Genomic DNA, 22,584 nt, shown 5'->3' with positions numbered 1-22,584 from the left:
AGGTGGGAGAGGCTTAGATGTTTTTAACCAGGAGTTGAAATCTTAGCGCTTCTGGGGCCATACACGTACTGCATGGTGGGGACGGTGGTAAACTCAAGACTGTATGGAGCAGCCTGACTCCACTCTGACAGATTGTGGTCCAGGGAGAGCTAACTCAGCTGGGCCAAATCTTCTGATTCTTTTTTTTCACATTTATTTTTATGTTTAAATTGTTTTGAGACCAGGTCTCACTCTGGTGACTTGTAGGACAAAGCACTCGAAGTAGAACAATCTTCATTTTGTAGGTGAGGAAACTGAGGCTCAGAAAAGGAAGGTAACTTGTTCAAAGTTACAAATCATGCCCCGGCTGGATTGTGCGATCAGAGCTTACTGAAGCCTCAGCCTCCCAGGCTCAGGCGATCCTCCTGCCTCAGCCTCCTGAGTAGCTGGGACCACAGGTGCATACCACCACTCCTGGCTAAGTTTTAAAAAATTATTTGTAGAGAGAGGGTCTCCCTATTGTGCCCAGGCTGGTCTTGAACTCTTGGGCTCAAGTGATCCTCCTGCCTCGGCCTCCCTGTGTTGGGATTTCAGATGTGAGTCACCTCGCACAGCCAATTTTTTAAAAAGACAAGCCATAAATTCAGGGTTTTTTCCTGTGAAAATTTTCCTACTTTTAAAAACTTGACAACTTGGGCCAGGCGCGGTGGCTCACGCCTGTAATCCCAACACTTTGGGAGGCCAAGGCAGGCAGATCATGAGGTCAGCAGATCGAGACCATTCTGGCTAACATGGTGAAACCCCGTCTCTACTAAAAATGCAAAAAAATTAGCTGGTCATGGTGGTGCGCACCTGTAGTCCCAGCTACTTAGGAGGCTGAGGCAAGAGAATGGCGTGAACCTGGGAGGTAGAGGTTGCAGTGAGCTGAGATGGCGCCACTGCACTCCAGCCTGGGCAACAGAGCATGACTCCGTCTCAAAAACAAAATTTCTTTGTGACTGTGGCAAACATATCTGTAGTAGAAGTCATGGTGGGTAGTTAGTTCAGTGGAGCTCTTATGGGCCAGTGGCAAATGGTGGCGGGGTGGCTTTCTGAGTGCAACTTGTACAGTGGTCCCACAGGGCCCTGCACTTGGAGGAGGACCGCACCTCACACATGGTTCATGCTCTGCTCTGCTATTGCCATTTTGAAATTTTTAATTATTATTTTTTATTTATTTATTTGTTGAGATAGAGTTTCGCTCTTGTTGCCCAGGCTGGAGTACAGTGGCTTGATCTTGGCTCACTGCAACCTCCACCTCCCAGGTTCAAGCGGTTCTTCTGCCTCAACCTCCAGCATGGCTAGGATTATAGGCGCACACCACCACACCCAGCTAATTTTGTTATTTTTGGTAGAGATGGGGTTTTGCCATGTTGATCAGGCTGGTCTCGAACTCCTGACCTCAGGTGATCCACCGGCCTCCCAAAGTGCTGGGATTACTGGTGTGAGCCACCACGCCCGGCCTAATAATTCTTTAACAAGGGCCCAGGCTTTCACTTTGCACTGGGCTCTGCAAATTACCAAGCCTGTCCTGACTGGAGGCAAGGGCTGAACCCATCTGGTGGTGGAAAAGGGCCAAAGAGGAGGTCAGGAAATGCTTCATAGAAGGACCCCGAGGGAGGAGGCGAGTCCTGCAAGTAGGCCTGGGTGTGGCTATGTGAGACTGTGAGGTGGAAGTGTGTTGTGTGCACCAGTGTGTGCAAGTGTGAGGCTGTGAATATGGTCCACGCAAGTGTGTGAGAGCAGGCAGTGTGTGTGGTGACTGCAGGGGCATGTGAGTGAGGGCTTGTGGATATTTATCTTTGTGAGTGTGAGTGTGTGTGTGACTTTGGTTCCCATGAGTATGAATGTGTGTGGTTTGTGGGGGAGGTGGTGGCCAGGGCAGGGAGAGTCACGGGGCTATTTAACAAATATTTATTGAGCACCTCCTCTGTGCCAGGCGCTGTGCAAGGTGCTGAGGTGAGTAAGCCCCAGCACTTGCCCAGAGGTGCTCACAGCCAGGCGAGGGAGAGAGATGTGTAAACAGACAACTGCAGTGAGAAAGCAGATTGAAACCAGACTCCTCAGAAATACAAACCCTTCACCCACTTCCCCCAGGAGAAGCCAGATTTCCCCAGAATTGGTGGGACAGGTGGGGCTGTGGGAAAAGCTGGGAACTGTCCCAGGAGGCCGACCCCAGCCCCTCCTCAGGCACACCCAAACACCACAGGAGGGGTGACCTCCCTCTGACCTGCACAGCGACACACCCAATCCCACAGAAGCAGATAAGAGGTGACCAGCAGCTCCAGCAGGGTAGGATATAAACAGCCCGGCCCTGTGGCTTCCTCCCCACCCCCACTCCCCAGCCCAGGACACACCTGAGGGGATGCAGACTGGGGTGGGCGAGAGACGGGCCGTCTCCTGCTAGGAGGAGTCCATTCGGAGGTCCCTGGGCTGGTGAGCGTTGGGGTAAGGGTGTCTGGTGACTGACAGAGAGGGCAGCACAGAGGCCAGCCCAGGGGTCTGTGCCAGGACTATGCAGCATCCTGAGGGGTGAGAGGGGAGAGAACTGTTGGGGAGAAAGACGTCCCTCCCAGAGCAGCTGTCTTCTGGGCTGTCCCAGGCGCTGCCCAGGTGGCCTCACTGAGCTGCAGCGTGGGGGCAGGCATGCTGTCAGTTGGTCCCTGCTTTCACCCAGCCAGTGACTTCGGCCCACCTTGTCGGTAAAATGGGGACGCCCGGTCTCCTCAGAGAGCTGTGGGGCGGATCAAATGAGATAATGGGATGAGGAAAACACCTCATAAACCGCAAATGGCAGGACAAAGGTCAGTGCGCAGCGGGCAGCACCTGCCCTCAGCCCTCCAGAAGAGGGTGAAGGGGCTGAGCGCCATATTCCCAGCCCTCCTCCCTGCTACGATTTCCTTTAGGAGCTGAAGACGCTGGGAGTCAAGGGAGGCCGAACAAGCATGTCCCAGGGTTCAGAGGCCCCTCCCCCACTTCTTGGCTAGGTGACTTCAGGCCACGCTGGGTTACCTCTCTTCTTTTTTTCTGAGTCTCGTTCTGTCGCCAGGCTGGAGTGCAGTGGCGCGATCTCGGCTCACTGCGACCTCCACCTCCTGGGTTCAAGTGATTCTCCTGCCTCAGCCTCCTGAGTTGCTAGGACTACAGGCGCGTGCCAGCATGCCCAGCTAATTTTTGTATTTTTAGTAGAGACGGGGTTTCACCGTGTTGGCCATGATGGCCTGGATCTTCCGACCTCGTGATCCTCCTGCCTCGGCCTCCCAAAGTACTAGGATTACAGGCATAAATCATCGTGCCCAGCTGGGCCACATCTCTTAAGGGTGCAAGGACCCTGAGATATTGTGGCTAGGGAAACTAGACCAGAGTCTAATGCATAACTTTCAAGAAATGGGGTCATTTTTAGACTGAGTAGCTGTGAAAGCTTCCCCAGCTTCTGAGGCTAAACCTACGCCCTGGCCCGCATCCCCTTTGTCTAACTGGCTCACACTTCAGAAGGGAAATGTAAATAAAAGTCTTTTTCCAAATGGCTCCAGGATTCTGGGTTCTCTCATGATCTCACTTTTCTCTCCAATCAACTTCCCCACTCTCTTTTCCACCATTTCTTGCTTCTCCAGAGCAAGCTGCATTTCCAGAAATCCCCACACAAGCTTTAGTTTTTCTGCGATCCCTTCTTTACCCACATCGCTTCAGCCAATAATCTGGTTGGTATTTCCAAGACAACAGAGCAGTATTTCAAACTCATGAATGGGATTTTAATGTGCTTTACGGAATTTTAAGCCTCAAACTTAAGGAACTTTTCACCTGGAAAGCATTCTTCATAAGTAACATCAATGAACTGTCCTCCTTAAAACCTAGACACATTATCGCTGTGGAAGCAGAATAATAGTTCTAGAGTTGGCTGAGGATTAGGTTAGGAGAGCCTACACCAGGAAAAGCTCCCAGGAAACAGTTTTAGGACAGAATCAAGGCACACGTGTGGAACCTCTTTCCGCATCTGTCAAATGGGGATATTGCGTCTCCTCTCTCCTTGGGAGAGGATTAAATGAGCCAGAGTGGGCCAGCACAGTGCCTGGCATGAGACTACACTTTCAATGGGTGCTATACTCACTACCTGGGTGACAGGATCATTCGCATCCCAATATACCCATGTAACAAACCTGCACACGTACCTCCTAAATCTAGAGTAATAGTTGCAATTATTAAATAAAGAGAAACAGGCTATACTTTCAACAAATGCCGACTCCTTCCCTCATTCTTTCTCAGCAAGTACTCATCTCCATTATGTTTTTTTTTTTTTCCTTTACAAGATCCTAACTCTGATTTTGTCAGACTCAAAAGCTGGGATTTATTTATATTACAGATAGACAGCTTACAGCCCACTTGGCTGGAATGCAAAACCATCTATTCCACAAGGCCGGCCATGCAATTCTAGACATCTTGAGAACATCAGGTCCAAACCCTAGCCTTATAGGAAGAATCAGTCCCAAACAGGACAGACTTGGTCAAGGTCAAGGTCACCCAAGCGGTGTCGCGACAGCAGGATGTTCCTGACCTCAGTTTTCTGAGTTCATGTCCTTGCTTGCATGAAGTCTTGTAAGCGTTCTCTGACAGTCTCACCTGCTTCCTTTGTTCGCCTCCTAGCCCAGTCCACATGTCTGTAAGCCCAAACCTGCTACAGGAAATCTATAACTCCTCTCTTCGTCAGCCTTTACCCTCACCCTCAGCCTGGTAGACCTGCATTCTCCTCCCCTCCAACCTCTTGACCATATTCGATCCAAAGGCCCAAATTTCAGTACACAGGTAGCTAAGACAAAGGTTAGAAAAAGCCCAGAAGGCACTTTATTGGAGGTCTCTGCCTCCATTCACAGGAGAAAGGAGCCGGGAGTCCCATCCTGAGGGTTCCAGCATCAGCCCACTGGAGAGCCTGGAACAGTCCAGCACTCTGTGGGAGAGGAGTGGGAGAGGGGAATGTTTTAGAAAAAATAGATCTCTATGTACATCTGACATATTTATAGCACATAAATTAGGGAGTGCTCTGACCCCTGCCCGTGGAGCCCAAGCACTGAGCAGGGAGGTGAACGCCAGTCTAGAAAGAAGGTGCTGGAGCCCCTGCTCTGTCCTCTCCATTACGGTGCTCCCCTAGGGCCTCCCCAGGCCTCCTTGGCTCAGTCCAGGTGTCTGCAGGAGGAAGGTGTTGTCTGTATTTACTGAGACTGGGTTTGAGGAGGCACCAGATTAAAGGAGACACATCTGCAGCTATACAGTCAGCTTCAAACCCCAGGGCTTGTAATTCCAAGAGAAGGGTGGGTAGGCGAGGCCATAGTCTCCGAGTCCCAGGATGATGGCTGACAATACACCAAAACTTCAGCTTCTCTCCACAGCACAGCTGGGAGCATTCCCCAGTGGAGGGGCCATCTGGCCTGCCTGTCCTCCCAGGAAGGTTTGCAGGCCTCGAGTGGTCGTGAGTTTGGTCCCAGGTATAGTTCCAACCCTCAGTTCCGATTCTGGAGAACCTCTTCCTCCTTCCAGCCACTTGAGTTTTTGCCAAACTTGTAGACGAGTCGCCGGCCATCCACCCGTTCCAGGATCTCCCGTTTGTAGTAGTACCTGGGTGGGGAGAAGGATGGTCAGAGGTGCTTAGGCAGGAAACGGGCCCCAAGTTGCCAGCCCTCCCACCTAGTTCGCGTTACCCTCAGGTGACCCATGCCCACTGGTATCTGCCTAAGCTGAGCCTGACTCACACTTCTTGAACTCCTCTGTTCTTCCCACCCGTAAGCAGAAGCTCTGTCCCTATACTGGCCAGTAACTGTGCCCAGGACACATGGCTCTCTGCTCTTGCTTCTTTGTATCCTATGGCTATGACTGGGGTCTGATCATTAAAGTACATGATTTTTAAGGCCAGGTGGCTGGGCACGGTGGCTCACACCTGTAATTCCAGCATTTTGGGAGGCCGAGACAGGCAGATCACTTGAGGTCAGGAATTCAAGACTAGCCTGGCCAACAGGGTGAAACCCCCATCTCTACTAAAAATACAAAAATTAGCTGGGCATGGTGGCAGGTGCCTGTAATCCCAGCTACTTGGGAGGCTGAGGCATAAGAATCACTTGAACTTGGGAGGCAGAGGTTGTAGCGAGCCAAGATTGTACCACTGCACTCCAGCCTGGTCAACAGAGCAAGACCCTATCTCAAAAAAAAAAAAAAAAAAGAAGAAGAAGAAGAAAAAAGAAAAGGCCAGGCACAGTGGTTCACACCTGTAATCCCAGCACTTTGGGAGGCCAAGGCAGGACAGTCATTTGAGACCAGGGGTTTGAGACTGGCCTGGCCAACACAGAGACCCTTGTCTCTATTTAAAAAAGAAAAAAAAAAAAAGGAAAGAAAGTACATGATTTTAAGGCTGGATGGGACCTTAAGATGACCTACTCTACCCCTGGACATAGGAGGAAACTGAGGCCCAGAGAAAAGCAACCTAAGTGCTTCGACGAGGAGAGAGCCAGGCCCTGGGTGGGCACAGCTCCCGCCCACTTCCCGACTCTCCAGGTGCCTTCCTGAGAACCAGCCTCACAGGTGATACAAGAAATGTTGCTGTTAGCTCAAGCACACTGTGTCTGCCGTCTGCCAGGCTAAAACTTTCTCCATGTTGTCATTTAATCCACCAAGTAGGCCAACCCAGATGTTGTCCTCACTCTGCAGGACTCAGCCTTGTTGCATGAAGCCAAGTGGCATCCAGGAGGAGGGCAGTGGGAGTGTGAGCACTGTCCCCGTGTGTCTGGCTGCATGGTGAGGGTCCTGGCCGCCAGCTCACCTCATGGCCCGGCTCAGCTTCTCATAGGTCATGTTGCTGTTCTTTTTCTTTTGGCCCCACAGTTGGGCCACAGCCTCGGAGCGCAGGAACTTGAAGACGCCTTCATGCCGATTCTCCCACTTCATGAGGCCCTCATTGAGCTCTGGGTGGATGAGGATGTCCCGGATGAACTCCCACAGGTGGGTACCTCTGGGTGCTACAAGGCCAGCCTCCATCAGTTTGCCATCCAGGTGTCCCCTCTCACTCAAGGCCAGCTGGCCCTGCCCGCCCCAGCGCACTGCTGCCTCGGCCACAGCATGGAGCAAGCCCCTGCAGAGTGCCCTCTGTGTGGGTACTGCAGTGACTGCTTTTCTCCTCAGCCCACGTGAGCACCCACCAGCTGCCTCCTTACACCGAGGGTGTCTCAGAAGGCAGCACAGTGGCCAAATGCAGAGAAGGCTGGAGTCAGTGGACAGGACTCTAGTGCCATGAGCCTCCCACTGGGAGCCTTATTTCCTCCTCCTTTCCAGGACCACCAAGCCAGGCTCTGTAATTAGGTGGTGACCAATACCATAGAGCCCCCAGCTTGTGCACAGCCTTAACAAAGGCCGCGCGGAGGCCAGAGAAAACGGGAGAAAGGATACCCACAATGACCCGCAGTGCCCCAGGAAGCACCTCAGCCTCGGTGCAGGGAGGACCCAGGTGCCCCTGGAGCTCACCGTGCTTGCTCTTCTTGCCCTCGAGACAGTCCCAGTACTCTTTGCTCAGCTTTCGGGGTCGGCCTCGTTTCCGCTTCCCGTGCTTGGGATCCCCCTTCTTGCAGTCAGGAAAGCCATCTGTGGGGACGGTGGTGGAAGATCAAGGAGGGCAAGGGGGGAGTTAGGGAAAGCAGCCCCTCTACAGGAAAAGGCTGCAGAAAGAGCCGGGCCCTCTGTACACTGCTAAATGGGACACTCTCTTGGGGACCTCCCTCGACTCACCTCTGGGGAAGAGCTTGCCGTCTGTGGGATCCAGGTCCACGTCACTTCCACCGGAGTCTGAGGAGTGGGAGCTCCGAGAAGCACCAGTCCCTGGGGGGTGGGGTCAGAGTAAGTCCCCTGCCGGCCCACCCTCTGCTGAACCATGCTCCTGGCTCTCAGGACACACTTCCCAGCCTGTTCCTATTCCTGCCAGAAGGCCTGAGTTCTGGTGCTGGGAGCCAGAGGGAACCAGGGACACTTTGGGGAAGAGAGGTTGTGGCCCAGAGAGGACTCTCACCTGCGGTGGAGACGTCAGAGCTGCCGGGGGAGGGGGCTCCTGCACCACAGCTGCCGGGGTGGTAGGGGCTGGCTTGCTGACTGTCGTCCAGCAGCTCCTGGGCAAAGGGGCTGCCCTGGTCTGGGAAGAGGAGGTGAGAACTCAGAGAGGGCTCAGGGGACCAGACCAGGACAGGTGAGGCTGCCCATGGGTCTGATGACCTGCTGCAATTTTTCTAATTGAGGGAGGAAGAAGTCCGGGGAGGGGGTCATCTTTAGCACTCTGTGGAGGGGCAGGGATGGGACAAGACAGGCTGGGGAAGGAAGGAGAAAACGGGTTCTCACCAAAGGGCCCTGGGTCTAGGGCCTCCTGGAAAGCCATGCCATCCTTCTCCAGCAGCTCAATGATCCAGCTGAGCTCATCAGAAGAGCTGGAAGCTGACAAGGAAGGAAGGAAGGAAGGGTCACACTCCCTTCATCCCTCCCTCAAGAGCTCTCTCTGGCTGTGCCTCTGGCCCAGAGCTCCAGGGCCTGCCCACTGTCACACTGAACTCAACTCAGCTCAACATATGGAGCTGCTCCACCGCTTCCAGGGGCCTGGACTCACTGAGGTCTCGTAGCTGGGCATGGAGTTGGTCCCCCAGAGGCCCAAAGACCAGACGCAGCTCCTCAAGGGCACAATTGCAGAGGGTGGCCCCGTCCATGTCACACCGTGAGAAGTCAATGGCGCTTGCGTCGTACTTGTTCTTCTCCACTTGGTAGCTGATCCAGTCCAGAACCTGTGTCTTCGACCAGAACTGGGGCTGTTCCCCCGACCAGCTGGTCTTCTCTGCAAGGGCCAGGCACGGCAACAGGCTCAGCCCAGGCCACCCAGCAGACCTGACAGCCCTGTTTTGTTTCTTTGTTTGGTGTTTTTTTTTTTTTTTTTTGAGATGGAGTCTCGCTGTGTCGCCCAGGCTGGAGTGCAGTGGCCGGATCTCAGCTCACTGCAAGCTCCGCCTCCCGGGTTCACGCCATTCTCCCGCCTCAGCCTCCAAGTAGCTGGGACTACAGGTGCCCGCCACCTCACCCGGCTAGTTTTTTGTATTTTTAGTAGAGATGGGGTTTCACCATGTTAGCCAGGATGGTCTTGATCGCCTGACCTCCTGATCCACCCGCCTTGGCCTCCCAAAGTGCTGGGATTACAGGCTTGAGCCACCGCGCCCGGCCTTGTTTGTTTGTTTGTTTGTTTTTTGCAATGGAGTTTCGCTCCTGTCGCCCAGGCTGGGGTGCAATGGCGCTATCTCGCCTCACTGCAACCTCCACCTCCTGGGTTCAAGCAATTCTCCCGCGTCAGCCTCCCGAGTAGCTGGGCTTACAGGTGCCCACCACCAAGATGGGCTAAAAATTTTTTTGTATTTTTAGTAGAGATGGGGTTTCACCATGTTGGCCAGGCTGGTCTCCAACTCTTGACCTCAGGTGATCCGCCCGGCTCAGCCTCCCAAAGTGCTGGGAATACAGGTGTGAGCCACCATTCTCAGCCCACACAGCCCCATTCCTGGAGCACACTGGGGATTCACGCCTCAGCCCTTGGAGCCATCCCAAGAGTAGGGGCAGGAGGTAGCATTCACAACACCCTTGTCCTAGTATCTGACACCTCCCTCTGACTGTCACAGCCCCACAACCCCCAGCACCTCAGTCACTAAGTCTCAGCCTCTAGCCCTGGAATTCGCCCAGAGACCCTCCTCCCTGCCCATTCTCCCATTTGTCTAACAGGACCTTAGATGGATCTGTCTCCCACACCGTGCCCCATCCCACCCCGCTGAGACCCACCTGTACCCTCCAATGACATCTGGGGGTTGCTCAGGGTCAGCACCAAGTCATCGGCCCCAAAGGCGGCAGCAGGGGGAACAGGGGCCAGGGTGGAGTCATCTGAGCTGTACATCGCACTGACGTAGTTGCTAAAAATGTTGCTAATCTCACAGGTTGCAGCCATGAGGCTACCTGTGGATAGGGGGAGAGGGGATGAGGTTGGTGAGGGGACGAGGGTCCTCTCCTTACACTCCCAGCTACTCTGCTTTGCCCAATGATGGGCAAGAGTAGCCCCCAGGGGCAGGAAGATCATCAACCTGCGGACACCCTCTCTTCAAGAAGGGCTCCAAGATCTCAGACCAGGGCAGGACCACAGGAGCCTCCAGCTGGACTTCCCTCCTCAGATCTCTGGGGCCCTGGAGCCAGAATGGCAGCGTCGTGGCCATTCTGCCCTCCCAGAGACAATCTCTCTCTGTTCTTCGACACTTAGAACACCTATGCTCTTGCTCGGAGATCCTAGACTGGAGTGCGCAGATTCAGAACCGCAAATCCTCTGGACCCCTCTGCAGTTTCCCAAGAGCTGTTCTAGGGAATGACAGACAGGGAATCCTACCGGAGTGGTGGAGTCTGGCTGTGGCAGGCAGGCCGGCAGTCAGGCTTAAGCCGCAGGTGGGAGAGAAATCCAGTTCTGCCAGGTAGTGCTGAGGTGTCTGGCCGCTGTGATCCCCTACCTGGCTCTAAATAGAGCCTGGAGGGAGCTCCTCCCTGAGCTCAGGCCTTTATAGTACGTCCCCTGCAGTAACCTGAGCTGGTGGCTCATTGGACGGAGGGGATTTCCTGGCCTTCAGACTGGGCTCCTGGCCCCAGGTGATTTGCATATTCAGTGCCACTTGGCCCGGATCTTAGCAGGCGGTGCTGGGAAATCAGGCCCGGCTGGTTTAATGATTGTCAGAGTCTGTCATCCCGCACCCTCTGGGGTTGGGCACAGGGCACTAGCCTGGGCAGGTGGCGGGAACATTGCTGGGGTGGGCATCTGTGCTTTCTGCTGCCCTCTGGCCCAGGAAAATCCTCCCAGGGGCCAGGCCAGAGATGGGCCAGGCAGGGGGAGGGAAAGTGAGGGACTGTGAACCCCTGGCTGACCTGGATCAGAAAGCTGCTGGCCCCTAAATTCCAGAGATTCGGCAACAAAGAGGCCTAGTAGGGAGAGGAGTTACTAGGTTTAGGGGTTTTTCCCAGAACACCCAGGACTCTGGCCAGGGGCTGGCAGGTGCTCCAGGCTCAACGCTGGGCAATACTCATGGATTAATTGGTGGTGGCTGGGCCTGCCAGCCTAGCCTTGGCTCCAGGGTCCCCACTAAAGGGGTCCTTCTCCAGCACTCAATCTGTTGGCAAGGTCTTCACTACCTTCACCTGCCTGGACTGCATCCAAGCATCCGGGTTGCTGCAGTCACTCCTGAAGAGACCCGGCTCTGTTTGAAAGTTCTTCCCTCAGCGCCTGCTGAAGCCCTCCCTGCCAGAGTTGCCAGAATCCACACGGATAAGTTAATCCCTGCTCTCTGGACTCCATCTAATCTCTGGTTCACTCTGCCCAGTTTTCCAGTGCCTTCTGCTGCCCTCTAGTGGTCAGAAGCCTGACTATCTGGGTCACGTCATTCAAAGAAGAGGGAACGCATAGTATTAATATATTTACCAAGCACTTTTCAACATAGTCTCTCATTTAATCCTCACACCAAAAAAGTCGTGTAAGGAATGCATGGTTACTCCCATTTTATAGACAAGAAAGTTGCAGCGTGGAGGGTTCCCTTAGAATGGCTTGCCCAGGCCACACAGAGTTGGTGAAGGGGTGGGGCTGAGATTCACACCCAGGTATGCAGGTGTGTTGTACACGAAACCCTTGCTCTTTCCCTGCACAGGACTCAGAGCCTTCCCTCCCAGCTCCATGGCCAGAGCCCTTGCCTTCCCTGTGGGCAGAGTCCCCCATGTCTGTGGTTGTCTCTATGGACTCAGCCTGAAACACAATGGACAGGGTCTTATAGACCCTCCTTGAGATCCTGAATGGGGTAATACAGGTGGCTGAGGCAGGAGACTTGTAGCCAACATCTGCAACTGTGTCATCTTGGGTGAGACCCTTGGAGTCTATGCTTGTTTCCTCATCTATAAAAAATGAGGTTGTCTGAATTTAATAATCCCTAAGATCTCTTCCAGATCTAGCATTTTGTTTGTTTTGTTTTGAGGTGGAATCTTGTTCTGTCACCCAGGTTGGAGTGCAGTGGCGCAATCTCTGCTCACTGCAACCTCTGCCTCCTGGGTTCAAGCAATTCTCCTGCCTCAGCTTCCCAAGTAGCCAGGATTACAGACCACCGCCACACCCGGCTTTTTGTATTTTTAGTAGAGATGGGGTTTCACCGTGTTAGTCAGGATGGACTCGATCTCCTGACCTTGTGATCTGCCTGCCTCGGCCTCCCAAAGTACTGGGATTACAGGCATGAGCCACCGTGCCTAGCCCAGATTTAGATTTTTATGCATCTAAAATGTAGGATCCGGTGGCTCACACCTTCACTCCATCCAAAAAAAAAAAAAAAAAAAAAAAAAAAAAAAAAAATGTAGGATCTGTATGACCCACCTCCATTAAGCATAATTCGGGTCCTGGCCACCCTCAGCCAGGTAAAGGACCAAACAAAAGTGATCCACCCTCCACAGATAGCTCCTTCTTTTTTAACTCATACTGAACGAAAAAGCCTGCCCAGAGAACTGCTTCTTACCTTCCTCCGCGAACCGCCTTTGGTGCCAGGGAGAGAGTAATTCCAGGATCCCCCCAACCCCACCCACCCCCCACCCCGCACTGGGCCAGTGCAGGCAGGAGAGCCTGGGGCTCAGTAGGATTTTCCCCAGCCCTTCAGGGGACCTCCCCCAAGGAGCCTGAGGCAGGCACACCCTCCACCCAGTCCCTCACCCAGGAATGTGGGAGAACCGGCTTCTAGCCCCAGGGTTGCTCACGTGCTCCCTGCCCTGAAGAGTATGTGGCTGGGGCTCCCAGGATGGCAGGGTGAAGAGGAGGATGTATGAGAAAAATGAGAAGGCTGTCAGCTCCCTTGCCTTCTTGGGGCTTCCTCACCGGTGACATGGAGCTGAGATAAGGAATCCCTACAGACTAGCAGCTTGAGATAAGTGGGAAAGACTTGGATTTGAGGTCAGTGCCTTGGAAGCATGGGGATGGGGGTGGGGAGAAGATTCCAGGATAGTGGTCAAGAGAGCTACGGAGCAGGATGCCAGGGGCTTCCCAGTACTCTGTGATGGCAAAAACAGCCCACTGGCCTCCCCTCTCCCCACGGAGCTTGCCCACATGGCAGCACAGCCTCATCTTTGGGATGGGAGGATGTCCTACAAAAGGACAGCCACATCCATTAGGCCTGTCGGGTACAAAGGTGGTGAGGCAGGCTACACAGCTCAGGATACCCATGCTATGAAATGGGACCCCACAAAGTTAGTGGAGTCACAGAACGGCTGTTAGAAGAAGGACTTCCAGCCTTTCCTTCCAGTGACCCTTCATGATTACTGGGCCTGTTGGTGCTATAGGTTTCTGTAAAGAGCAAGGAAAGATAGCTACTGATAAGCTAGATACCAGGTTGGGGAGAGGGGGAGGCAACTGGATAGCCCTAAAATAGTCCTTGTCAATAACATATTGCCAGGAACAGTCCTGAAAGAGCCACAGGAGTTTGCTGTCAAAATGCCAGTGCCTAGAGTAGCTCTTCCGATCCTGGGCCTCCAGATTCCTCTCCTGTGACCCACATCGCCCTCTCTGATGGTGAAGTTGAGTGTGCCATGGGGCAGAGGCCTCTCCAGTCTACCACTTGGTCACCACTAGTCCCTTGCTCTTGCTGAGTAAAAGCAAATCGACTCATTCCCAACCCTTGTGCAGGGGAGGGAGAAAGCCTGTTTGATAACCTAAAGCCGAGGACAGAGCAGAGCTGCGAACAGAGGCTGGTTCAGGGGTGCCCTGTATTTAAAGAAAGGCAACTGAAACACACTAAATATTTCTTCCAACCCTCCCCTCATCCCACTCCCAAACCCAGATTGCTAACTGTTTAGGTCCCCATGTTGAGGCCAGGAAATCAGAATTTAGTGCTAAGTTCTAAAAGACTACTGATTACCACGCCATTCAAATAGTCATCCAGGAGCAAAGACAGGTGAGGCCCAGTGAAGCCTTGGGGATGGGAAGAAGGGTAGAGAAAAAGTCGTAAGACAGTTTTTTATTTTTATTTTTGAGACAGGGTCTCACTCTGTCACTCAGGCTGGAGTTCAGTGGCACAGTCAAGACTCACTGTGGCCTTGACCTCTTGGGCTTAAGTGACCCTCCTGCCTCAGCCTCCTGAGTAGCTGAAACCACAGGCATGCACCACCACGCCCAGCTATCTTTTTTTTTTTTTTTTTTTTTTTAGAAGTCTTGCTCTGTCACCCAGGCTGGAGTGCAGTGGCATGATCTCAGCTCACTGCAACCTCCACCTCCCAGGTTCAAGTGATTCTCCTGCCTCAACCTCCCAAGTAACTGGAACTACAGGTGTGCGCCACCATGCATGGCTAATTTTTGTACATATATAATTTTTGCAGTAGACATGGGGCTTCACCATGTTGGCCACGCTGGTCTTGAACTTCTGACCTCAAGTGATCTGCCTGCCTCAGCCTCCCAAAGTGTTGAGATTACAGGCGTGAACCATCACGCCTGACCATTTTTTTTTTTTTGGTAGAGATGAGGTCCCACTATGTTGGGCAGGCTGGTCTCAAACTCCTGGGCTCAAGCGATCCTCTCGCCTCAGCCTCCCAAAGTGCTGGGATTACAGGTATGAGCCACTGTGCCCAGCCCATTTTTTTTTTTTTCTTAGTGATGGAAATGATAATAGGAATGCTGCTGCAGGGAGAGAATTCAGTTGCTTCAGGAGAACTGGAATGCTATTCCTTTTTCATTTTCCTGTACCAGCTGTGCCATTTTGCCATATATTTTTTCATCTGCATGGGTGGGACACCCACCTCCTTCACGCTGGCTGTTTGCTGAGGACAGGGAAACACTGTCATTCTCTGGGCTTCCCCCAGTGACCTTTCCTGAACAAACACAGTGGGGACCCCTGGTGGAAGAAATGTAACAGTCACTCAATCCATAACAATTTTTGCTTGAAAACTTTATTAAAATAAGGATTAAACCTGAAAAAAGAACAATCAGAATGCCAGCCCTTTGCATAAAATCAGCAAGAAAAAGGAGAGAGAGAAAAAAGAAAAGGAAAAAAAAGAAAAGAAGAGAATCAGTCCTCTCCACTTCTTCCCAGAGACTTAGGCGGACAGGCGGAGAAGGCCCACTGCCCTGCAGTGCCCGCAGCCTGTAGCGGGGAGAGCTGTGGGCAGGTTCTCTGTCTCAGGGCTCAGTGGACTAGAGAAGTAAGTTTCCACCAGAGCACAGGCTCAAGAGTCACAGATACCTAAGCCTAGAGAACAGATTATCCTGAGGGAATGTAAACTCCAGGAAGTTGATCAGAGAATAGGAATTTGGGAACAAACAATTATTCTGAAAGCCTGCAGAGCCTGAAGAGGCAGGGGCCATGCACACGAGCCTCTAACTGCCCTTGGGTGCCACGATCTGCTGGACATAGTTGACAACATTGCTGTGAAGCTGGGAGGCGGTGGACGCAAAGGTCTCCTTGGCGAGGGTCTGGGCCACCTCACTGCCACCCATCATTGCGTGGTACAGCGGAAGTGTATACTTCTGCTTCCCCTGCAAGAAACACACATACACATGCCTAAGAAGCTTGCCCGGTGGGTCTGTCCAGCCCTCCTGTACCAGCCTAATAGCAGCCATGGCTAGGTGCTAAAAGGGATGTGGGTACCACAGTTGGAATGAGGAGTTTCTCATCAGAAGTGCTCTAATTCCGGCATCTTCTTGGGGGGCCAAAGATCCATGGAGATGCATGGGAGATGCATCCCAATCCATGCTAACTTGGGGATGTCTACACTCAACAAAACAAATGAGTTGGGCTGACACAGTGGGACTCCAGACTTTTGGAAAGGGGTAGGTGGTGAGCCACCAAGTGAATAGCAGATATCAACAGCTGCAGCACATAAAGCTCACAGCTGCATACGGTCCAACTGCAGTCAAACAAAGGAAAACCCACAGGTCAAATTCACACAAATAAAAGCCAGCGACATCGCAAGTTCCTAAAATCCAGAGCCTTGAGGAAGCCGTCAGAGGGCTCAGAATATCCCCAAACAGGCACGCAGCCCTGACTTTATGCAGAGCACTGCTTCATCTCCAGTCCAGCCCCTCCCTGCTCCAGAATCTGATGACATTCAGTTCATCCTGAGAGCCTGGGGCCCTTCCCCAACAGGGCAACTTCCACATAGTGACAGAGGGTCTGGCTGCTGTCCCAACCATGCCCAAGTCACAGGGCAGCAGGGACCTATCCTCCAAGCCTTTGCTCTTCTTGCTCGACCTCTGGCCCCTTTCCCTCTTGCGTTTCCCGCATGATGCGATCACCCTCTTTCCCGCCTCTGGGTTGGCTCTGGCCAGCTTTTTCCCCTGGTGTCTCACCAGCTGAACTGCAGAAAGCTCCGCAGGCCTGCAGGCTTCCTCTTGTCCCTAGGGCAATGCCTTCAAAGCCACACTAGTAAAGAGGCTGAGTGGTAGGATCCTCAGGCCATTTGCCCCTCCCTCTGTGCCTCAGATGAGTCCTCGATGAGCCCGGTCCACATGATCACTTCACGTATGGCCGAGTGGGTCCCGGTGTGCTTTCGGGAAGAGCGAGGCAGAGGTCACCCACCTGGTTATGCAGGAACTCCTTCACTTTCCAGAAATCTTCCTGGTGGTCGTTCTTGAGGACGATTTGGCCCCATCGTAGCCGGAGCTCTGCATTCCGGGCATTTGAGATACTTGGGTATGTCTCTCCAAGTTTTTTCACATTCCCTGGAGAAGAGAAAGAAATGATTTGTGGCTGGGCAAGGTGGGTCACGCCTGTAACCCTAGAACTTTGTGAGGCTGAAGTGGGCAGATCACTTGAGGTCAGGAGTGTGAGACCAGCCCGGTCAACACGGCGAAACCCTGTCTCTACTAAAAATACCAAAAACAATTGGCCGTTGTGGTGGTGCACGCCTGTGTGGTGGTGCACGCCTGTAATCCCAGCTACTTGGAGGCCGAGGCGCTAGAATCAAGAATCGCTTGAACTCAGAAGGCGGAGGCTGCCGTGAGCCAATAGCACCACTGCACTCCAGCCTGGTCGACAGGGCAAGATTAAAGCAGACATATTCCCCCAATATCCTGTCCCATTTGTATTCCTGCCACTCACCTGCTAAAGGTCATCTTGGCTCTAACTTATTTTTTTTAACCTCTTGGTGAACATTATTTTGACTGAGCAGCCACAAAGCATTAGTGGTTGACAGCTTTGGATGACTGGGTTCTGTGCGACCTGTTTGTACCTCAAGTTCATTCTCTGTCACTCGGGTATTTAAATCACACCACCTACTTCCCAGAGGAGCTGTGTGAATTAAATGACTTAATAGACACAAAGGCTTTACAAGAGTCACCTGCAGAAGCTTCGGACTTGAGCAATGCCAGGCTTTGTGACTTTGTCCTTATGGTGCTTGTAGGTAGAACCCATAACCTCCTGATGGCACATTCCTTGTGGAGGGCCAGCCTCCCTATTGTACGTGGCAGTCCCCTAGAGGCAGGCATCACTACCTTTTGTGAGTCTCTCTCTAGCCCCTGACATAAAGCTCTGCACACAAGGAGCCCTGGTTCACCATTTTCTTACCAGGAGGAAGAGGGGATTTCTGGAGGATCTTATCCAGGAAGTAGACCAGCTGGTAGGTCTTCCAGGGAGAGATGGCCACGGCTTCAATGGCCTTCATGTCCAGCTCCTTGGCTGCCCACAGCTGGGCTAGCTCTTCAGCAGGCTTCATGAGTGAGTCCCCAGGGGAGAGATCAGGGAGGTAAGGGGGCCAGCCAGGGGTATTCAGCCATCGATCAAACTCAAAACCTGTTTGGGAGAAGGAGAGAAGATACTATCAGAATTCTCTGGCCAGGTTACGGTCAATTGGTTCAAGCAACTCCCAGAGACCTCAAGTTTCTCCTCTCTCCATCCCAAACTCTTTCCCCAGCATTGAACATTACTTTCCCATGTAACCACTTGCTCCAGCAGAGTCCTAGTTATAATGATATCTAGAGACTGTGCCGTTTCGACCGTGAAAGTGCTTTTCATTCCAAATTAGCACCGTGTTGTCAGAGCCAAGTTGGTGGATGCTCTATTCACGTGTACATTCTCCTACCGATCACCAGAACCACACTGTACTTAAGCACCGGGGCTCTAGGACCAGGCTGCCTGGGTTCCTACCCCTGCTCTGCCATTAACTAGCTGGGAGGCCGCAGGCATGTTACTTCACCTTTGCACCTCAGTTTTATCTATAAAGTGGGGGTGATAGGCCCTGCCTCAGTGATGGCTATGAGGATTACATGAGCAAATAAACATTAAAAGCTTAGCGTACCACCTGATGCATAGTAAGTACTCTGGAATTATTAACTACCATTAGCTCCGGAGTCCCATGACGTTAAAATGCAAGCCTCCAACCGAACAACAGGTGCTGCTAAAGGCCTGACCAATCCTACTGTCAGAGGACGCAGACTTCGTCAAACCAACTCAGAGTGACTCAGGGCGGTTCAGGCCACAGCAAAAAGTGGGGGTTTATCTAATGGACTGTGTCATCCATGACAGGACATTTTTCCTTTTTTCTTTGGAAGCAGTACCTCCCAGGCAGAAATTGGGGGCTGGGTGCGGTGGCTCATGCCTGTGATCCCAGCATTTTGGGAGGCCAAGGCAGGCAGATCACCTGAGGTCAGGAGTTTGAGACCAATCTGACCAACATGGAGAAACCCTGTCTCTACCAAAAACACAAAATTAGCCTGGCGTGGTGGCGCACGCCTGTAATCCCAGCTACTGGGGATGCTGAGGCAGGAGAATCGCTTGAACCCGGGAGGCAGAGGTTGCAGTGAGCCGAGATCATGCCATTGCACTCCAGCCTGGGCAACAAGAGTGAAACTCCATCTCAAAAAAAAAAAAAGAAAGAAAGAAAGAAATTAGGACAGCTACTGGGATTGCCTTCACTCAGAAGACCATAGGAGGGGGCACTGCCTCCGCTCCTGCCCTGTGAGTTTTAGCTCGGAGCAGTGGCGCAGCAGCAGCAGCAGCAGTGGCAGCTCTCTGGGCAAGTTAAGGGTCTGACTATGTGTGTCCAGGTATGAGGAAAACAAGAGGAGCGGAGAGGAGAGAGTAAGGAAACAGACTGGGAGAAAATGAGGCAGAGAGGAGTCAAAAGAAGTCATTTGTCTGGAATAAATCCCAGGATTCTGGGTTTGCTCCTCAAAATGCCCCTACCTAGCCGACTCTGACCCAGCGTTTTCCCACCCACCACCATCTTTCCGAGTGTATATGAGATATCATTCTCTACTCATTTTTAGAAGCCTGTGGGCCAGTTCCTCTGCTTACCTGGAATGATATCCACTCTCTTCTCCTTAAGCTCAGGGAAATATTCCAAGTAGAAGTCCAGAAAGTCATCGGCTAAGATGCTTTGGAATTTGAATTCATGCACATAGGCCTGTGAGGAGGGAAGGCTCTTCAGACCCTCTCTGGCCCCGTGGGGAGTGAAGTCCTTCTGTGTCCTGGGTTCTCCTCCAACCCCTTACCTCTTTCGCCCCCTGCCTCTACCCTTGCTCAGGCCCAGTGGCTTTATCCGCTCCTCTTCCTTCTCCCCTCATGTGACTATACCTTGAGAAAATTGTCAAACTGATCCTGATCACCCACCAAGTGGGCCAGGTATGAGACAAAGCAGAAACCTTTCTCGTAGGGGGTCTCGTTATAGGTGTCGTCCGGGTCAACACCTGGCAGAAGAGAAAGCAGACAAGATTTAAGCTTTTGTAGCCTGTCACCCGTAACATTCTTCTCTAGCTCTAGAGTCAAAGACTAGCAATGGAAGAGATCAGAATTCAGCTTCCCCAGGGACAGCAAGGCCAAGATCTCTCTCTTAAGATCTCTCTCTCAAGGTCAAGATCTCTCTCCAGATCTTGGCCTCTCTCAAGGTGCTTCCAAGGAGATCTCAGAGGGTCATTTACTGTGGATCTAATATGAAGACAAAGAAACCAGCCTTCCAGAGGAGCGGACACATTTCCTTCGTCCCAGGATATACTTTGTGTGGGTAGGTTCCATCAACTCTTCCCACTGAGCACCAGGCTGTGTCTTTTCCATCCCTATTGGTCACCACCTAAATACTCAACCTCCCCTCCCAGATCAGTGTTTTTTTTTTTTTTCTTTTCTTTTTTTGAGACAGAGTCTTGCTCTATCACCCAGGCTGGAGTACAGTGGCACAATCTCGGCTCACCGCAACCTTTGTCTCCCGGGGTCGAGCGATTCTCCCGCCCCAGCCTCCCCAGTAGCACCATCACGCCCAGCTAATTTTATATTTTCAGTAGAGACGGGGTTTCTCCATATTGGCTAGGCTGGTCTTGAACTCTTGACCTCATGATCCACCCGCCTCGACCTGGGATTACAGGCATGAGCCACCATGCCCAGACAATGTGCTGTTTTCACAGCTGTTCCAGGCTAAAACTAATTACCAGTCTCCAAGAAATTCATCTGCACACTTAACAGCATTAAGGAACATGAGCTTCGACTGCATAAAAGGTTTCAGATTAGTCACACATGGAATGAAGGAAAATGTTAGGAAGTAAAAGCTCTGAATTTAGAGAGAGGACCCGGATCTCAGTTGCAGTCATGCACTGATTAGGTATATGACCTGGACAAGACACTTAACTTGTCTGGCACTCAGTCCCGTCCTCTGTAAAATAAGGCTAATGCTTTTACTCTACAGAATCCACAGATCTGCCCTGATGATCATGAAGGAATGGGAAAGAGCCTGGTAAAATAATACAGACTTGTACAAATGCAAAGCAATGATAAAGTCATCACGAACCATACAGACTGGACAGAACTCCTATCTGGCTGCAGTAGCTTGGGTTCAGTTATCCTAGTGGCCAGAGAATTGGCCAGAAAGAGCTCTGGAGTGCCCCTCCCTCCGAATACAGCATTCTAAGTGTGCACTGATCAACATGAAGTTCACATTAACTTGGGGCTCCAAGCTCAATTGAGGGGAGTGGGTGTCAGACAGAGGAGCCTCCTGGACCTGGTTCAATCTTCACGCGGAGCTTGTTGAGTGGGTTTTCCTCTCCAGTGATGTCCATGTGCTGACGCAGCAGAGCTCGCCCCGTTGCAGCCTCCAAGCAGGTGTATGCAGCGCCTGGTGCAGAATCAAACATAAGCCCCAGGAAAAGTCTGTGACCACATCCAAGTGTATTTTCCTGACAGAGACACTGTGCTGCCTCTTTGTGGCTTCAAGAAGAACAGCAACAGATACCTGAAGCTTAATAACATTACCCTCCTGGGGACCCAGGGCAAACAGGGACAGTTACAAAGAGCCTGATTAAGTCCCTAGCTCCCTGTTGCTGTGGGCTACAAAGGACTTGGTTAACTCAGGCTGTTAGTCTCTCTCTTAGATGAGGACTGGGAGAATCGCACCTTTCTGACAGTTACCTTTCCTTATCAAAGTACTATATTTTTATCTTATTTTATTTATTATTTTAATTTTTTGAGACAGAGCCTTGCTCTGTCGCCCAGGCTGGAGTGCAATGGCGCGATCTCGGCTCGCTGCAACCTCTACCTCCTCCCAGGTTCAAGCCATTCTCCTGCATCAGCCTCCCGAGTAGCCGGGATTACAGGTATGCACCATCACGCCCAGCTAACGTTTGTATTTTTAGTAGAGAGGGGGCTTCGCCACGTTGGCCAGGCTGGTCTCAAACTCCAGACCTCAGGTGATCTGCCTGCCTTGGCCTCCCAAAGTGCTGGGATTACAAGCGTGAGCCACCACGCCCAGTCCCCGGCCTTATTTTTAGAAAATGATTTGATCTTCTTTTTTTTTTTTTTTTTTTTTGAGACGGAGTCTCGCTGTGTCGCCCAGGCTGGAGTGCAGTGGCCAGATCTCAGCTCACTGCAAGCTCCACCTCCCGGGTTTACGCCATTCTCCTGCCTCAGCCTCCTGAGTAGCTGGGACTACAGGCGCCCGCCACCTCGCCCGGCTAGTTTTTTTTTTTGTATTTTTTAGTAGAGACGGGGTTTCACCGTGTTAGCCAGGATGGTCTCGATCTCCTGACCTCGTGATCCGCCTGTCTCGGCCTCCCAAAGTGCTGGGATTACAGGCTTGAGCCACCGCGCCCGGCCTGATCTTCTTTTTTTTTTGAGACAAGAGTCTTGCTCTGTTGCCCAGGTTGGAGTGCAGTGGCACAATCTCAGCTCACTGCAACCTCCGCCTCCTGGATTCAAGCAATTCTCCTATCTCAGTTTCCCAAGTAGCTGGGACTACAGGCGCACACCACGATGCCTGGCTACTTTTTGTATTTTTAGTAGAGACGGAGTTTCACCATATTGGTCAGGCTGGTCTCAAACTCCTGACCTCAGGTGACCCACCCGCCTCAGGCGTGAGCCACCGTGCTTGGCAATGATTTGATCTTCTGTGAAAATTTAGAATTATTTTCATCTGACTGTTTCTGTCAGACAAAAGAAATTACCAACCCCAAAATTTTAAGGATCTCTAAGTCTCCTTCTGCATTAAAAACAATGACTGAGGGAATAGTGGAGGGGAGGGGGACAGGGTTTTGGAACCAGCCAGCTCTGCCCTTTC

General features: G+C 52.1%; 2 protein-coding genes across 6 annotated transcripts in view; both read right to left on the bottom strand.

Annotated features, from left to right (window-relative positions):
- Nucleotides 1–3,680: 3,680 nt before the first annotated feature.
- On the bottom strand, nucleotides 3,681–10,643 carry ELF3 (E74 like ETS transcription factor 3). Of its 2 annotated transcripts, none has more exons than XM_017896546.1 (9): nucleotides 10,439–10,643; nucleotides 9,847–10,017; nucleotides 8,642–8,863; nucleotides 8,380–8,472; nucleotides 8,057–8,176; nucleotides 7,780–7,869; nucleotides 7,519–7,635; nucleotides 6,821–7,016; nucleotides 3,681–5,625 (listed from the first exon to the last, which is right to left on the bottom strand). In XM_017896546.1, exons 2-9 carry the CDS (start codon nucleotides 10,007–10,009, stop codon nucleotides 5,511–5,513), a joined length of 1,116 nt encoding a protein of 371 aa, XP_017752035.1. In that variant the 5' UTR covers nucleotides 10,010–10,017; nucleotides 10,439–10,643; the 3' UTR covers nucleotides 3,681–5,510. The 2 variants fall into 2 exon arrangements, with proteins under 2 accessions (XP_017752035.1, XP_017752036.1); XM_017896547.1 differs by having other exon boundaries at nucleotides 6,821–6,962.
- Nucleotides 10,644–14,982: 4,339 nt separating this feature from the next.
- The window catches only part of RNPEP (arginyl aminopeptidase), a 26,360-nt gene continuing 18,758 nt past the window's right edge, over nucleotides 14,983–22,584 (bottom strand). For all 4 annotated transcript variants that reach the window (XM_017896563.1, XM_017896564.1, XM_017896566.1 and 1 more), the window contains 6 exons: nucleotides 21,034–21,147; nucleotides 19,623–19,735; nucleotides 19,344–19,452; nucleotides 17,616–17,840; nucleotides 16,629–16,771; nucleotides 14,983–15,586 (listed from right to left, as the gene is read on the bottom strand). In XM_017896563.1, coding sequence (XP_017752052.1) covers nucleotides 15,428–15,586; nucleotides 16,629–16,771; nucleotides 17,616–17,840; nucleotides 19,344–19,452; nucleotides 19,623–19,735; nucleotides 21,034–21,147 — 863 coding nt within the window. In that variant the 3' untranslated portion in view covers nucleotides 14,983–15,427. The remainder of the gene's footprint in view (nucleotides 15,587–16,628; nucleotides 16,772–17,615; nucleotides 17,841–19,343; nucleotides 19,453–19,622; nucleotides 19,736–21,033; nucleotides 21,148–22,584) is intronic.

The sequence above is a fragment of the Rhinopithecus bieti genome, unplaced genomic scaffold (assembly GCF_001698545.2).
Source record: "Rhinopithecus bieti isolate Rb0 unplaced genomic scaffold, ASM169854v2 scaffold_24392, whole genome shotgun sequence".
Lineage (NCBI taxonomy): Eukaryota > Metazoa > Chordata > Mammalia > Primates > Cercopithecidae > Rhinopithecus > Rhinopithecus bieti.
Note: the sequence above shows the minus strand (reverse complement) of the source record. Positions and strands in the feature narration are given on the sequence as shown.

Bases quoted from the DNA above. Each gene is read 5' to 3' on its own strand.
- ELF3 (XM_017896546.1), bottom strand. From the start codon at position 10,009: ATGGCTGCAACCTGTGAGATTAGCAACATTTTTAGCAACTACGTCAGT. The intron at 8,473-8,641 runs GTGAGTCCAGGC...CTTCCTTGTCAG, and splicing joins TGCCCAGCTACGAGACCTCA to CTTCCAGCTCTTCTGATGAG. The intron at 7,870-8,056 runs GTGAGAGTCCTC...CCCACCCCCCAG, and splicing joins CTCTGACGTCTCCACCGCAG to GGACTGGTGCTTCTCGGAGC.